This window comes from Carettochelys insculpta, chromosome 19 (genome assembly GCF_033958435.1).
Source record: "Carettochelys insculpta isolate YL-2023 chromosome 19, ASM3395843v1, whole genome shotgun sequence".
Taxonomy (NCBI): domain Eukaryota; kingdom Metazoa; phylum Chordata; order Testudines; family Carettochelyidae; genus Carettochelys; species Carettochelys insculpta.
Genome location: NC_134155.1, coordinates 1,997,657 through 2,015,284, shown reverse-complemented (window position 1 = coordinate 2,015,284; position 17,628 = coordinate 1,997,657). Strand labels below are relative to the sequence as shown.

Here is a 17,628-nt window from a genome sequence, read left to right as displayed (position 1 = left end):
GTCCTGATTGTATCCATCTTGTTTTGCACAGCCCCAAAACTGCCAGCTTGTATTGTCGCATTTCTGCTGCTATTTGTGCTGTCTTGCCAGCCTCATACATTGTTCTAACATTCCATGTTCCAATCTGAGTTGTAGTTCCGGGTGAGAGAAGGGTCATCTGCGATGCAGCTTCCTCTCGGCTTTCGCTGCCCTGCTTCCTAATCATTCCGGCTGGATTTCCTGCTCTTCCCCAGACATGACAAGTTGTAGGGGGGAGGCCAGAGCTATTCTAAAGTTCACTAGGACAGTCTAGTATTAAGGGAAAATTTCAGAATTGCTGCCTTCTACTGTCCGTCATAGCATTCCTATGACTAGTCCAGCTTTACTTACTACAGATATTTTGTAGGGGCAGCTTCAGGTCACAGGGCTCTGTGGATGACCTGCGATGAAGTCATCCTTTTCAGCACTGGTGGATCATGGTGTTGCCCTAAAAATCTGAGCTGCCCTGAGCAAAAACAAAGCAAGAAGAAAATCAATGGCAAGGCATTTCTGAGAAACTGCTTGCTATGGAACTGCTGTATCCAAGTCTGTTCATAATAATCAAATGTTGATAACCTGGGCCAGAGCGTCAGTGCAGGGGAAGCAGATGCCATTTTTCTGTCCAGGCCTGGGAGAGACAGGAAAACTAGAGCTGTTCTGTGGTTAGAAAAGAATGGGGATGAGCAAAGAGTGCTTCTGTGAATCAGGCCTTTAACTGTTGTGTTGATTTGTAGGTTCAGAGTGCCCTGAGGTCATTTCTAGATGTCATTTCTGCTTCTTTGGGAGGTGGGCCAGGTAAGGTCACAAACGTTTTCTTTGGTTTTTATTTTCCTTCGTCTGACTTGTGATGCAGAATAGCAGAAAAATGAAAACAGGAATGGATCAGTAAGAACAGTCATGATACACTGGCCCCTACACTCGCTTGCAAGCCTTTAAATGGGGAAGGGCAGAGGGTGTTGTCTTAGTGGGGGATTTTTTTAAAAAAGAAGTATATAAAAATAACACCTCAGCTTGTGTCCTCTCCCCATATGTTTGCATGAAACCTGAGTAAATGTACATGGGATAGACAGAGGATCAAGCATGGGCTGGGGAACAAGGAATCCTCTCCCCATCTGATGGGCATTTCATGATGCAGATGTGCGCCTTGCCCCAGCAATTTCTATCATCTATGGGTTATAGTAGTAGCTGCAGCCAGCATGTGCCTATGGATTCTATTCTGTGTCATGTTCCTGACTCTCCCCAAGTCCAGCCCTGCCACAGTCCCCTCTTTCACGTTGCAGCAGAGCTCTGCAGAGTGAAAAGGCATGGAGTTCCTCTCCATGGCCCCATGTGTCCTACGGCTAGCCCTGGAGAAGTGGACCTGCCCCAGTTCTGCTCCATGTCTGTGGCCATGGAGAGAAGGCATGGAGCATTTGGCTCAGTAATTTTAGACTAATTGGATATGGACCTCTCTAGTCTCCAGTGAGACTCCCTTCACATGTTATAAAGCTCTGTCATCAATAAGTAGCTTGTCCCTCTTTTCTTTCCCCCAGATTAGCCAAACTTGCTTCCCACATCTGCATGGCAATCATCTGACGATCCCTCAGTACACCTCTTGCTTCATTCTAGGGTCATGCGAGGGTGAAGATAAAAATGAAGTGTGGCAGAGCTATTAGATTCTAGGGCTTGAGGGAGCATCCTTATAAGTGCCTGCGAATGCCACAGGAAGGCTCCTCTTCTCTAGCTCTTTCCTCTAGCCAGTAAGAGGAATGACAGTGACATATGATGAGACAGGGACCACGTACCCGAGCACTCAGCACTGCATAGATTTGCATAATTCCAGTCCTCTTTATAGCTTATGTCTGACATAATTGAATAATGATAATTGAATAGGTAGGGTAGAAATGTTGAAGTGGCAATGTGACAACTGTCAGACCTTTAGGTGTAATGATCATCTGTAACAACAAATTTGTCTGCTGGAAAATGTGAGGCTGTATAGTGCACTCAAAAGTACACTGCAGTCCTCTGCTGGAGATAACCTTTACCAGGGCTTGCCTTTTGCTGATCCCTTTGTATGATAGTAATCATTGCCCGGGATATTCAGTTCATACCAGTCACAGACAGTCTGAATGGCAAACCCACTCCTCAGGTGCTACTGTGACACTGGGGAGAGTATTGGTACTCTAAGGGAAGAAGGAATTTCGTGGCCAAATGGTTACTCTACACTTACAGGCATTCTAGGCACCACTGGCAGTATTTGACTCACAACTCTGCTCTTTTTTCTGGTGTATTTCATTTAACAATCCAATACACCAAGTGAGCATTATGGACATCTTCAGGAAGCACAATATATATTGTTTCCACTGAGCCTGTTGTCATTCTTCCTGATGTTTCACCCACCATATTGTAGAAGCAAGAATAACAAAAGAATAATAATTCCAATGGAAATTGCATTTCTTCTTTCAAGACTTCCCAAGCAAACCCTTGGCATTTTTTCTCAGCTGCACTACCATGGCTCAGAGACTGCCCAAAAGGTGGTTGCAAAGTTTGTAAAGTCAACAGGAACATCTGGAAAGTAGAATAAAAGTCTTGTTTTTAGAATACAGGAGCTCCAGGCCTTTCTGGTAATTCTGAAGTCATGTCACAGATGTGTAGATCCTGACCACTTGTTCCCTACTGTGGTATACCCGGTGGTAGACCCTTACCTGGAAGCTTCCGGAGCCTTCTAGAAGGACAGTATACTGGGTCTATTTGGAGACCAGGGAGTGGGCGGGCTGTGACTAAAAGGCCCCTCTTAATAGAAGAGGGATCCCTTTAAAAAAACAAAACAAAAAAACAAAACCATGGCCCCAACAGAGTGCAGGGGACAAGTGAAGAAAAAACAGGGACGGGAGTGGAGGTCAAAGGTTTAAAACGAGGGAACCAGAAGGGGACACCAAGCAGAGAACCCCAGACAGCGCCCACTGCCCCTCAAAGGTGTCGAGAGAGCCAGTGGACGCCGCCCAAAGGAACTCTGCCCGGATTCGTGAGCGGAGAGCGGAGCGGAAATAGGCCCCACAGTCGCAGGCTTCCCCCCTTCCAGCCTCCTCTCCTGAGTGTTATAAATGGCTACCTTGGCCATAGCCAGGAGGAGGCTGACGAGGAGGTCCCGCGACTTAGTGGGGCCACAGATGGGGTGTGCTAGAATGAGGAGGTGCGGGGAGAAGTGCAGCCAGAACCTCAGCAAGAGGTTCTGGAGTAGCCGGAAGAGGGTCTGCAACCTGACGCACTTGGTGTAAATGTGCACCAGGGTCTCCCTCGTGCCACAAAAGAAACAGGTATCCAGGAGGGGGGTGAACCGCGCCAGGTACACGCCCGTGCTTACCGCCCCATGCAGGATTCTCCAGCTGATGTCCCTGGCGGGCCGCGGGACCAGGGCACAATAAAGCTTGGCCCACTGGGGCTCCCCACCCTCCGAAGATGGTAGAAGGTCCTGCCACTTGTGGTCTGGGCAGGACATGAGGGTGGGATAGTGGCGCGTGTGAAGCACGAGCGTTTACAGATGATGTCTGGGCACAGTTTGAAAGGGGACCGGCTGCAAGGTGTGCAGCCGGCTGGGATGATGCAGGGGAGGGGGGCAGGAAGGCTCATGGAGCTGGGGGCCCACGGAGAGATCCGGAGGGCCAGGAGTGAGAGGGGGGTGGGGTGCACCCTCTCGCAAGACCCGGCGCAGGTAGACGTGAGCAGCGGGTGGCAAGGCGGCCTTCACCTCCTTGAGTACGTGCTGGGGAGAATGTAGGGTGGAGAGCCCCATGCACCGGGTGAGCACCGGGGCCTCCATCCAGTCTCCCCAGCCGTAGTCCAGGAGTTCTCTGACCCTGGTGATTCCACCAAGGACCAGCCTCCAGCACACCGCGGGGGACTCTGCCGCCTGCACACGGAAGTACAGGTTGTGTAGCAGGGGCTCTGCGAGGAGGTCTTCCCCCGTGGCGGCCCCTAAAGACCTGGAGACTGAGAGCAGCCGCCAGGTGTGGAGGAAGTCCTGGTGGAAGGCCGGCAGCTCCGAGAGGTCTCGCGGATGGCCTCTCAAAGGCAAATAAAGGAGCTGCCGGTCGTATCGGAGCCCTCGGAAGCAACGGAGGAAAGCGTGCGCCAGCGTGCTCCATGCTGGACTATCTCCACTATTGCTGTTAAGGAGTCCCTGCATGGCCCAGAGGCAGAAGACATGGACCTGAGTGTGTAGGCAGGTCAGGCCCTGCCCTCCCTCCTCCGGGGGGAGATAAAGAACCCCTGCAGGGACCCAGTGCAGTCCTGGCCAAAAGAACTCCAGAACTACCTTCTGGAGGGCGGCCTGGAAACCCAGGGGTGGGACAAGGGTGTTGAGACGGTGCCAGAGCATGGACAGGACTAGTTGGTTAAGCACCAGTGCCCTCCCCCGTAAGGAGAGGCACTGGAGCAGCCCCACCCACCTCCGCAACCGCTCAGCCACCCTGCCCTCTAAACCCTGCCAGTTTTCCAGCGGAGAGGGATGTGTGGCAGATAGAAAGACGTCTAGATAGGGTAGCATACCCGCGCTCCACTGAATGGCCTGAAGCGTGGGTGGGAGGTGGCCTGCCTGCCACCCAGCCCCAACCACCAGGCCAGAGCTCTTGACCCAGTTGACCCAGGCAGAGGAAACTGCCAAGTAAACGGCTTGGCAGGCCTCCAACCGCACCAGGTCTCCTGGGTCGTGGACCACAAGGAGTACGTCGTCAACATACGCTGACAGAACCAGCCGCAGCTCCGGCTCACGGAGCACCAACCCCATCAACCTTCGTCGAAGGAGATGGAGGATGGGCTCGATGGCCAGAGCGTAGAGCTGGCCCGACAGCGGGCAGCCTTGACGCACCCCTCGCCCAAAGCTGACCGGAGCGGTCAGGATCCAGTTGAGCTTGACCAAACACTCTGAGGCAGTGTACAGCACCCGGAGAAACCCGATGAAATGGGGTCCGAAGCTGAAAGCCCGCAGAGTGCCCAGGAGATACCCGTGGTCCACCCTGTTGAACTCCTTCTCCTGATCCAGGGACAGGAGGGCGAACGACAGACCATCCCCACACCCGAGCTCCAAGAGATCCCGGACCAGATAGAGGTTGTCAAAGATGGTGCGGCCCGGGACGGTGTAGGTCTGGTCGGGGTGGACCACATCCTGCAGCACGGACCCCAAGCGACGGGAGATGGTGTGATGGAGTGGGGGATACCTCTGTGTGTGTGTGTGTGGCTCACAGAGGGTGTGAGGCTCCTGCTGAGGGTAACCCTGACGACCAGATAACACCTTTGTACTGCAGACAAAGGAGGAGGTGGAGCCTGAGGGGTTTGAATTGGAACTGGGAGTTGGGAAGCAGTTAGTCTGGGCTGAGGGAGAGAGAGACAAAGGAGGGGGCAAGGCCCCGGCTCTGGTGGCCCCTCAGGGCCTCCTCTCCTCAACATGGATTGGACTGGCTATCTCTGCCTGCTGTACTGACTCCTCTGTATGATGCTGTGTCCTGTCGGCTAATAAACCCGCTGTTTTCCTGCTGAGTGAGAGACTCTCCTGCCTGCGGACAGGGTGCAGAGCTTGGGGGACCCCAGAACCCCATCACAGATGGCTTTAGCAATAATCTTGTAGTCCATGCTAAGGAGCGAGATGGGACGCCAGTTCCGAAGGTCGCGGGGTCCCCTCTTTTTGGGCAGCAGGGTGAGGATGGCCCACCTGCACGACGGGGGGAGGACCTCGCTTTGCAAGGACTCGGCCCAGACGCTGAGCAGGTCTGGACCGAGGACGTCCCAAAACACGCGGTAGAACTCCACGGTCAGCCCATCCATGCCCGGGGACTTGTCGGTGGGCATGAGATGGAGGGCTTCCGAGAGCTCAGCCAGAGTGAGAGGGAGCTCTAGCCAGTCCCGGTCACCCATGCTGACTGAAGGGAGTTGGTCCCAAAGCACTCTGCAGGCGTCGGTGTCAGTCGGATCCGGGGAGAAAAGGGTGGCGTAGAAGACGCGAGCCCTCTCGCGCATCTCCGCCGGATCCGTAAGAGGGGTGCCATCCTCCATAAGGAGGCAGAGGATATGTTTCTTGGCACCCCTCTTTTTCTCCAGGGCATAGAAGAAGCGGGAGCCGCAGTCCATCTCCCGAAGGAGCTGGATCCGCGACCTCACAAAGGCCCCCTGTGGCCGAAGGGCGTCGAGGGCCCTGAGCTCGTCCCGCTTCTCGCAGTACATGCCGCAGAGGGATGGATCTCCGGGGCTGGCGGCCAGGTGCCTCTCCAGCTCAAGAACCTCCCGCTCCAGCTGTCCTATCAACGCATCCTGCCACTGGCTGGCCCCCCGGGTATAGTCACGGCAGAAGAGCCGTGCGCGCACCTTTCCCAGATCCCACCACCGCCGCGCTGAGGTAAAGGCACACTGTTGCCCGTGCCAGGCCAGTCAGAACTCCCGGAAGGACGCCACGAAGCCCACATCCTCCAGCAGCTTGTTATTAAAATGCCAGTAGGCTGACCCCCACTTCCCCGGCGAGAGGGAAGCCTTTACGGCCACTAAGTGGTGGTCCGAGAAGGGGGCCGGCCGCACGCTGGAGGAGTGGGCCCACGAGAGATGGTGGTGAGAGACGTAGATGCGGTCCAACCGGGAGTGCATGGATTTGTGGCCCACCACCCGGGCATAGGTAAAGATGGTGTCCTCATCCGGGTGGTGGCTGTGCCAGACGTCCACCAGGGAGTGATGATTGATAAGCTCCCTGAGGACGTCTGCAGCGGCCGGGCACTCCTCCATCCCTGTACTGTCCCGTTCCTCGAGGGTGCAGTTGAAATCCCCGCCGAGGATCAGGCACTCGCAAGGATCGATGGAGTCAAGGAAGGCCGCCGCCTGCTGGAAGAAGGATGTTCTCTCCGGGCCGGATGTTGGGGCGTAGACTTTGACGAGGTGGAGGGGCAGCCCCTCCACCCGTACCGGGAGATACAGCAGGCGGCCTGGCACGACCTCGACACTCCCCAGCACCTCGGGCTGCGGGTCTGGGGAGAACAGGGTCCCCACCCCGGCCCGATGGGCCGAGAGGTGACTAAGGTGGACCCTGTCTCCCCACTCCAGCCACCAGCTGGCTTCGGCGGCCAGAGTAGTGTGGGTCTCCTGGAGGAAAGTGACCGAGTACCCCCCCCTTGGAGGAAGGAGAGCACCCGGCACCTGCGGAGACCCGACCCACAGCCCCTGGTGTTCAAGGTGGCAAAGATGATCGGCGGCATTTAGAGGGCTGGGGAGGATCCTCGCCGGAGGGACCACCAGCGGTCCCCATGGGGCTGCGCAGCAAGCCGTGGCCAACGCCATAGGTGATTAGGGCATCACGGAAGCCGCAGGCCCGTTGGTAGGCTGTGGCGTCCCTCCTCCCAGTCCCCTTGCCCTCCTTCAGAAGGGCCCTCACGGACTCAACGATGAGATGGAAGTCAAGCTGGAGGACAAGAGCTACTTTGTTCTTGGAGCCGCGAACATCCTCCAAGAACTCGCGCATCTCATCTGCCAGTGCATGGGGTGCCGAGGCCTTGGGGTCCTGAGTGCCCGTCAGCCTCATATCCTTTTGGGCTCCGTGGCCGGCAGGGAAGGTCATGCAGTGGCTGGGGCTTGGTTTTGGGAGGACTAGGGGTGGCGGAGGGAAAGCAGCCCCAGAGGTGCTGGGAGAGGGCGAGACAAAGGGGGCCTCCCGAGGGATTGCGGCCTCGGGAGCAGTTATGAGCAGACGAGGGTCGAGGGGAGGTGCAGGAAGAATGGGGATGGGGGCAAAGGTGATGAATGTATTGGGGGGGAGGGTGAATGTCGTGGAGAGAAGGGGAAGGCGGAGGGAGAGGGGGTGGGGGAGAGAGAGTAGGAGGAGGAGGAGGAGGAGGAGGAGAGTCTGGAGGGGGTTGGGGCGCAGTTTCTGGGACGGGACTTTGACTGGAAGAGGGGGTAGAAGTGGGGGTATGAGTAAGAGGGGTGTGTTGAGGAGGGGCTTTTCCAGGTGGCAAGAGGGGAGGGGGGGATAAGGGCGAGGTGCCATTGCGTCTAACAGCAGGCACCAGTGAGGTGGAGGGGTCAGCCTTGGGGTTTTTGATACTGTGGGGGCAGGGTACGATGGGAACACAAATCCTTCCGGGATATCCGGGGGCAGGACAGCTACAGCTGGGAGGTGATCCTCAGCTGGGGGGGCGGTCACACCCTGTGACGTCCCAGAACAAGGGAGGATAATGGTTGGGGGATCACTGGCAGGTGGGGAGAGAGAAGGTGAGGGGGGCGGCTGGGTGTGGGTGGCTGGCCCATAGGCCTCTAGCAGAAGACCCCCCTACGTCCAGAGCAGCTGGCGTAAGGCCTAGGGCCTCGACCTCCTGCGAGAGGAGGGCGAGGCCGAGGCTCATCTCCTCCGGGCACCCCACGACAGTAGTCTGGGCAGCAGCCAGAGGGGTGTCAGAGGAGGGCACAGGCTCAGAACAACTCTCTCTGCCCCTTTGGGCTCAGGGTGCAGGACAGGAGGGGCGATATTGTCCATTGCCACCCCGGCAGCCTCAGTTACCCCCGGCAGATGGTCAGTAGACAGGGGTTCAGCAGATGGATCAGGGCTGGTGGCTCTTTTTAATGCTTTGCTTGGCACATCCACCCCGTCCTCCGACAGGGTGGAGTGCCGGGCGCGTGCACTTCTTTTGTTGCACTTCTCCCTTAGCAATACCCAGTCCTCCAGAGAGGTGGGCTCAGTGGTAGAGGAGGAAGGAGCAGAGGACGGAGGCAACGAGGAGGGAGAGAAGGAAAAGGAGGACGGGACAGCGAGGGAGAGGGATGGTCTGCCCTGGCGTGGGCCCTGTCTAGGTCCTGCCGCCGGCCCTGCCTCCCTCTCCTCCACAGACCTAGCTTGAATGCCCGCTCAGGCGCCAGCGCCTGCTTCTTCTTGCCCCTCACCATGTGCCTGGGCATCCTCCGACACCCAAGCGGCGATGGTTCCATCCGGGGCGGGAAGAGGAGGGGTGGTCCCAGGGCCTGTTGCGGTCGGGGTGTCGCCGGTCGTGTGGCTGGCACCCCCTGGGTTGGAGGAGATCCTGGGCTCTTCTCTTTCGTGCCGGTCCAGGGGGCAATCCCTCCAGACATGCCCCACCGCCCGACACACGAAGCACCAGGCCTCCCCCAAGGTGTAAAAGACCCGGTACTGAGCCCCTCGATGAGGCACCAGTATAGTCCCCTCCTGGGCCACCCCGCCCTGTGCTGCCGCCGGCGGCAGTTGGATTTGCGCCTGCCGGCAGAAGGAGAGCACGTGCCATAGGGCAGGGTCTTTGCAGCCAAGAGGGAGGGGACTCAGGACCAACAAGGGTCGGCCCAGGGAGGTGAGGAAAGGCAGAAGGGCGGAATTGGGAAGGAAGGGAGGGACAGAGGAGAAAACCACCCGCACGCCCAGGTCCTCAAGCGGCTCCAGGGGCACATAGATGCCCCCGACCGCCAAGCCCCTCTCCACCGCCTCCTGCGCGGTGGCCTCTGAGGCCAGGAAGAAGACAATCTTCCCAAACATTCGAGAGGCCGCCACCACGGCCGCGGGCCCCACCACCCACGCCAACGCCCGCACGTAGGTCTCCACGTGGGGCGAGGCCAACACCATGAGGCAGCGGACTCCGTGCCTCCTGGTGAGGGTGGGGAAGGGGCCATGACCGTCGGGGATGGTATTCCGAGCGGAGGCGGAAGGAGCAGGGTGCAAGGCGGCTGCCGCCACCTGGGCGTACCACCTGGGGGCCGGGGGATCCGAGCCCTCAGGATCAGTGGTGGGAGCAGGGGGGGAGGGAAAGAAGGCTGCAGCAGGTGCATCAGCAGCTGGGGTGGAGGGCCCAGCCACGGGAGATTTGGCCTTCCGGGCAGGGCTCTTGCCCTTCTTGGTCCCCTGGCCCTTCCTGCCCTTTTGGGGGGGGTGGATTGGGGCAGGGTCACCGGAGGAGGATGCCGCGGCGGGGGCAGCAGGAGTCCCGGAGCCCATGCCCGCGCCCTCAACCGTCACAGAGTTCCCGGCAGCCCTGGACGAGTCGGCCGCTGCTGCAGAGGTGGAAGGAGTGACAGTGGAGGTGGGGGAGGGGGGCATCTATGGACAACCCCCCAGTGGGTGGGGAGGCCATTTTATAAGGTATAAGGGTTTGTGAAAAAATGGGAGTGGGGCCTTTAACTAGCGGGGGAGGGGAGGGGAGGGGGGAAAAAGAAAGAGAAAATGAAAATGGCTGCCCCTCCCCTACCAGCCAGGCTGAGGACCTGGACAGGCGGGGGTGGGGCAGGAGGGTAAGAAAAACAAAGGAAAGGGAACACAAAAAGGCCACAACTCCCAACACAAGAGGATAAGATGGCTCCTGTTTCTGCACTGGGATGTGGGGGGAATTCAAGATGTGTGTGTGGGGAGGTGAGTGCAAGGAAGGGGAAGGGGAAGGGGAAGGGGAAGCGGGGGTGATTCGCGGGCACAAAGGGGAGGGAGAAGAGGGGGAAGAAAGGGGGTGGCAGAGGGTATAAAGGGAGGGATGTGCCCACGGGTGGGCCCACAGCAGCTGCTGCAGAGCCTCACAGAAACAGCGGAAGGGGCAGATGGTGAGGGTGGGGCCCAGATGGAGAGAGGGCCCCAGCGGCAGCTGGGTGTCGGGGGGGGCGGTGGCAAAGGAGGCAGTGGCTGCAGGTGTGGGGCAGGGACCACACCCTAACACCCCACCCCCAACTACGCAGCCACCCCTGTGGAGCCCTGTTGGAGAGGGACCCCACCTAAACTCACCCCCCCAGTCTTTCCACAGCAAGGTGTGGAGGGAAAAAACCAGCCACCACCCAAGAAAGCCCCTTACCTCCTCCGCAGCAGCAAGGATGCAGCAGCCAGTAGATGAAAAGAGTGGGCCCAAATGGAGGGCCAGAAAATTCCCCCCCAGAAGATGGAAAAAAAAAGGGGGGGGAGGGTACCCCCCTTAAGAGTCCCCCCACACACCACCCACCCAGCAGCTCCAGAGGGAAACTAGCCAGGAAGGGTGGAGTGAGGGGAGGAAAGAAGCAACCTGCCCAAGGCAGGGAAGAGAAGCTGGCCCGAGAAAGGGGCCAAAAGACAGTCCCAGATGGGGTTGAAGCAGCCAAAGGCTGCCTGTCCCCCAATACTCACCTCCCAACTGCGGGCACCCCAGGTGGGATCCCTGCAGCCTGGAGGACAGAGTGTTTCTGTTCCCTGTCTAGGCCCAGACTTTCATTGGTCAGATAGGCCCTGTGCTCCCTATAAAAGGCTCCCCATCTGGTAGCAGGGGGCAGGTTTTGGGAGGTGCACCAGAGGAGCAGGTGCAGGTACCAGTACCACTACCAGTACCACGGGGAAGTGGTGGGTGAAGTGGCCCAGGGTGAGGCTACTACTTTGGGGCAGGGGTAAAGGTCCTGCCGGTTGCCTCTTGTTCTCATAGGGACCCTGGGCCAGAGTCCAGGGTAGAAGGTGGGTCTGGACTCCCCCAACCCTTCCCCCAAGGGATCACTTTACTGGAGCAGGCACGGGCCTGCAAGGGGACTGGTATTATTCTCCCTGTACTGGTCCTGCCTATGATGAGGATGGCTCGCTAAGCGGCGACCCCTGCCTTTGGAAGGGCCTGGGCAAGAGGGGGGGCCTCTGTGAGTCTCTGAGACAGCACAGATCCGCCAGGAAGCGCAGGTACCCACAGAGGCTGGCAAGGGACTTTGTTACACTACGTTTAAGGGAACTATACCCACCCGTCCATTGCCTCACAAAGCATTTCCACCCTGCCATAGGCAGGTGTAACTCTCATTGAAATCACTGTGACTTACAACTACTTATATCACATCTGAATTTGGCCATATTACCTTGTCTGCACCAGCCAGCATTGCTGGCCTTTCAGAAGGGAACTGGATGGTCTTGGCAATGGAAAGGGACTTAAGAATCAGACTCAGTCTGTGTTTATAAAGCCAGGGAGTACACTGCTGATTTGGCAGCAGAGCTGAACATGCATGGTAGACACGTGCTTCAGTTCTTGGTTATTCCCTGCTACGGGGCAGAGTACCCATAGGTAGACTTCTGCAAAAATACATCTGCCCATTTTCTGTGTAATCTCCTCTCCTTCTCCTCTAGAGATCTACGACAGGAAGCTGGAAACCATAGACACACTGCAAAAAAAAGTGAACGAGGAAGAGTTTAGGGAGGTGAGAAACTAAATAAATGCACCGGAATCAGAATTCTCTTCCAATTATTTAGGCTTTGTAGGAGTGTTTCTTCCCTTGATGGGTGCTGACCATAGAAGAGATGAGTCCTCGGCCTTCTCCCCAGTCCCAGGCTGGCAACATCAGGCCACTCCATGTTCCCTCCTTACTGTCTGCTCACATTCACGTACACATTTCTATTTTGTAGACCCACCCACATCACTCCAGTAGGATGAAACATCTAGCTTCTTCCCGAGTCACTGCCTGGGGGGCTCTAAGGATTAATTATCAGGGATATTTTAGAAGCAATATTGTTAATACCTCTCGGGCTCCCTCAGCATGCAGGAGGGCATCACTTGTGTTAGACTGCGAGGAGCTGAGTGTCAAATTACTAGTACATTGATACTGGTCATCAGGAATGCACAAGAGAGTCTCCCAGTGCAACAAGCATTCTAATGTAATTAGTATGGTTCCATAGAGCAGTGGCTCCCAACCTTTTCACTAGTGCAGACCCCCAATAACTTCCCCAAACTGTTTGCAGAACCCCAATCAGCTTCCAAGCCATTTACGGACACCCATCAAAGCCAAGTCTAGCCTCTATGTATACTTCATTACATGAAAAAGGAAACCACAACATCAATTTTCAGACAACAATTAATAACATTATTGGGAAATATTTAATTTAAAAATAATAATTGATTGTAACTGTGCAATTTATTTAAAACTTATTTTCTATCGTCATTTTTATTTATCTTTTATTTTTATCACTGACCGCTTGCAATACTCTTGCGGATCCCCAGGGATCTGTGGACCCCAGTTTGGGAACCACTACCATAGAGCTATTCTTCCTGTCGGACTTCTGTTAACCGAAGTACGGTACATCAGAGTGCTAAGCTGGGAAGAACAGCAATACTGTTTTTGCTCATGGAGTGAGTATATTTTGCAGTTGTGGTGCTTTGGTTTAAAATCTACAGCAGGGAATGTACAGAACATGAGGTAAGTGTTTGGTACCTTTTGCAAAAAGCTTAAGCAATATTAACTTCTCACAGAGGAACTTCCAAGTGTCACTCATGTTACACAATGATTCAGTGATATGAGACTGTTCCCATGCAACTGGCGGGAATTAGGGTAGTAGTTTATTATCATAGCAAACAAAGACTCACAAGAGGTTGAATGTATCAGTCCTGCTTCCTCCTTCTCTTACTCCCAACTCCTCTGTGCCAAACTAGTATTTTTCTAAGCCAGCCTGTTGTGGTTTATGCCAAGGAAGTATTTCCACTGTTTCCTATTTCCTGAAGGTACTGGAAAACGTGTGGGTGGGTGAGTGAGCATGTGTGTCAGCAGGTGGCTGGATGCATGAGGCTGAGTTATGGGAGTGTCTCTGGATGTCTCCAAACTGTTACAAGGACAAAGGTGTAACAAATGAAAGAAATTTGCTATATATTTGAGAGAGTTTGTGCATCTCTCTCTCTGGTGTTTTGTCCATCTGCGAGTCCATTTGTTCATGAAGTCTTCCTAAATGGTAAGAGCTAGGGCCACCAAATTTGGTATGCAATTTCCTCTTATCATAGCTGAAAGCAAGGGCAAGGTTGGTTGTGCCAGGACAATGGGATATGCCTAGAATGAGATTCTCCCTCTCACTCCACCTTCCAGACGTCAGTCTTTGTGACCAGTACCTGTTCTGGCAACAGTCATAAATGAGAAGTTTTCCCAGTACAACTTTGTGAACTTGTTCTATTAATGTAACTCCCAAAGGAAGGTGTAAGACAGAAAAAGATTTAAGTAATCTGTAGAAAATGCTTCTAATACTGTAAAAATCAGAATATTAATTTTATGGCTGTGATTTGAGTTCTTATTTGTCGAATGCCCTTGTGCATCCAGAATTAAAAGTGCTCTTTATTGAACCAAAAGTCACTCCGCACATTGGTTGGTTTTACACATGGGTCACCCCTGCATGGCATAAATTTAAAGGAAAATGTCTGAAAGGGATTAACGTATGCTCCAATGCATCCATATTAGCCCTGCTGCTAATGGTGATCTTAATCTGCCTCAGCAGTTCCTATAAATCAATGTGAACAGAATGTATAGCTGTTGTCTTGTGCTTAAAGAATAGAAGACAAAACTAGCTTGTGTTGTGGCCTTGGCCAAGTCATTTCAGACCATACTTTCTAAAATGTCATTTAATTTATTAAGGCTGACATCCAAAATTGTGGGACAGTTGACAATTTACCTTGGACTTGTCTCATGTTACCTATTAGTAAAGTGAGGATAAGTACGACTTTCTTTTCTTGTGTAAGGCTTAGGAGATTGTTTGTAAAGGGATTCATTTTGATCAGGTGAGAGGAGCTACATAAACCGTGAGGGTGATTATTTTAAATTGTGAGCAAGTTTGCCAATGGAGTCACAAAATATCAGATCAAATGGTTAGGCCTGCAGATGGATAGTGAAATTCTGATTACACCACCATGTACAAGGTAATGCTGGATCAAGATACATCAGAGGGTGTCAGGATTAGATGAGGAGGCTGGACTAGAGGACCTCCTAAGGTCCCTTCCAGCCCTAGGCTTCTATGATTCTATGATATATTTTAAAATGTAAGTTCAATGTGACTGCATTTAATTAAGGAAACTATTGCAGATAATGGAATCTTAGAGAATCCTTGTTGTTATTTAAAAAGTATCAGTCCATAATCTCTACACTACATAAATAAGGGCTGATTAAATTCCTGTTAACTCAAGCTAGATGAATTCTTTCAATGAGGCTGTGTGTCTTTTAACTCACAATTAAGGCATACAGTAAGGGTGTGTCTACACGGGCACAAATCTTCAAAATAGCCATGCTACTGGCCATTTTGAAGATTGTTAATGAGGCTCTGAATTGAATATTCAGTGTCTCATTAGCATTAGGTCGCTTCTGGCTGTGGTCTTTCGAAAGCGCGTGGCTTGGGGCGGCTACACGGGGGTCCTTTTCGAAAGGATCCCGCACCTTTTGAAATCCCCTTATCATAAGAACATAAGAATGGCCATACTGGGTCAGACCAAAGGTCTATCCAGCCCAGCATCCCATCTGCCGACGGTGGCCAATGCCAGGTGCCCCAGAGAAGGAGAACAGAAGACAATGATCAAGTGATTTGTCTCCTGCCATCCATCTCCTGCCCTTGTTATGAAGGCTAGGGCACCATACTTTATCCCTGGCTAATAGCCATTTATGGACCTAACCTGCAAAAATTTATCAAGCTCTTTTTTAAACCCTAATAGAGTCCTGGCCTTCACAGCCTCATCGGGCAAGGAGTTCCACAGGTTGACTGTGCGCTGTGTGAAGAAAAATTTCCTTTTATTAGTTTTGAACCTACTACCCATCAATTTCATTTGGTGTCCCCTAGTTCTTGTATTATGGGAAAAGGTAAATAATTTTTCTATATTCACTTTCTCCACACCATTCATGATTTTATATACCTCTATCATATCGCCCCTCAATCGCCTTTTTTCCAAACTGAAAAGTCCCAGTCTCTCTAGCCTCTCCCCATATGGGACCCGTTCCAAGCCCCTAATCATCTTAGTCGCCCTTTTCTGAACCTTTTCTAATGCCAATATATCTTTTTTGAGGTGAGGAGACCACATCTGCACGCAGTACTCGAGATGTGGGCGTACCATAGTTTTATATAGGGGAAGTATGATATCTTTTGTCTTATTATCGATCCCTTTTTTAATAATTCCTAACATCCTATTTGCCTTACTAACTGCCGCTGCACACTGCGTGGATGTCTTCAGAGAACTATCCACTATAACTCCAAGATCCCTTTCCTGATCTGTCGTAGCTAAATTTGACCCCATCATGTAGTACGTGTAATTTGGGTTATTTTTTCCAACATGCATTACCTTACACTTACCCACATTAAATTTCATTTGCCATTTTGCTGCCCAATCACTCAGTTTGCTGAGATCTTTTTGTAGTTCTTCACGATCTGTTTTGGTTTTGACTGTCCTGAACAACTTGGTGTCATCTGCAAACTTTGCCACCTCACTGCTTACCTCATTTTCTAGATCATTGATGAACAAGTTGAACAGGATCGGTCCCAGGACTGACCCCTGGGGAACACCACTAGTTACCCCCCTCCATTGTGAAAATTTACCATTTATTCCCACCCTTTGTTTTCTGTCTTTTAACCAATTTCCGATCCATGAAAGGACCTTATCCAGCTCACTGAACAGAATAAAGGGATTTCGAAAGGTGCAGGTCCTTTCAAAAAGGACCCCCGTGTAGCTGCGCCAAGCCGCATGCTTTTGAAAGTGGCGTTTGGAAGCACCGTGGCCGGAAGTTTCCTAATGCTAATGAGGCACTGAATTGAATATTCAGTTCAGCGCCTCATTAGTAATCTGCGAAATATGGCTATTTCGAAGATTTGTGCCCATGTAGAACACAGCCTAATAGAAAACAGAAATGTAAAGGATTTACAATGTAAGCTCAACTAGTCTTATTTCCAGTCACAGGAAGGTTGTTTTTATGGTATATTTTTCAAGGCTTTTTCCAGTTCAGTTTTAAATGATTTAAGTGATGTGGCTTTCATCAATTCCTTTGGAAGACTACCCCACAGTCTGAATGGACCTTGCTGTCAGGACATTTCTTCCTTCCCATTCCCCATATTCATCTTAAATTTGTCTTTATTATCAGTTAACAGCATCTTGCTTGAAGGCTGAGGGAAAAGATCTGTCCCCAGACTGATGTGGGCCTTTCTACATTTGGAAAGCATTCATTGTTAATGGAGCTGAAAATTAAATGGCTCTTTTTATGTTTTCTTTCTTCAACTCACGGCGGATCTGGGTTACTTAATAGCTGTTGCAGAGTCAGTACTAGGTCCTCACACACTGGTGTTTCTGCGTGTGTAAAAAGGCTCACTCCTGTCCATGGCATTATTGCATCCTCAGAAATAGGGTGGTGGGCAATATTTCCTCTATTTTTCCCATCCATATGCAAAACAATTTTTTTTGGTGCACTGAGGCATCTGAGGATGTGCACCACCAAGAGAAGCACATGCTGTCAGTTGTGGGTACGCAGCGACTCAGGTGGGCGGCATTTGAATCTCTCCTGGGCGGCCACCCAAGTGCTCAGCTTACAGGGAATACTTGTGGTGGCCTTTTTTTGAAAGTATTTAGATTACAAAGATTCTCTCTCCTCTGAATTTGTAAGACAGGTTAAATCATGGGCCTTCATTGTGAAATAGAGGGCCTTTGTCATTTTTAGGAGCTGATCCAAAGTTTTCAGAAGTCAAGGAAAAAAACTCCTATTGATTTCTGTGGGCTTTGAATGAAGTTAGAATCACAGAATCAGAGAACACTAGAACTGGAAGGGACATCAAGAGATCATCGAGTCCAGTTCCCTGCCCTTTTGGCAGGACCAAACACCATCTAGATCATCTTCAACAGATGTCTATCTAACCTGCTCTTAAATGTCTCCAGCGATGGAGATGCCACAACCTTCCTAGGTAAC

At 52.6% G+C, this 17,628-nt stretch overlaps 1 protein-coding gene across 1 annotated transcript in view; it reads left to right on the top strand.

Moving 5' to 3' along the window:
• Nucleotides 1-17,628, top strand: part of EFCAB5 (EF-hand calcium binding domain 5) — a 108,997-nt gene that overhangs the window by 35,930 nt on the left and 55,439 nt on the right. Inside the window, 2 exon segments of the mRNA XM_075014111.1 lie at nt 753-813; nt 12,074-12,144. Of these exon segments, the coding sequence (XP_074870212.1) occupies nt 753-813; nt 12,074-12,144 (132 nt within the window).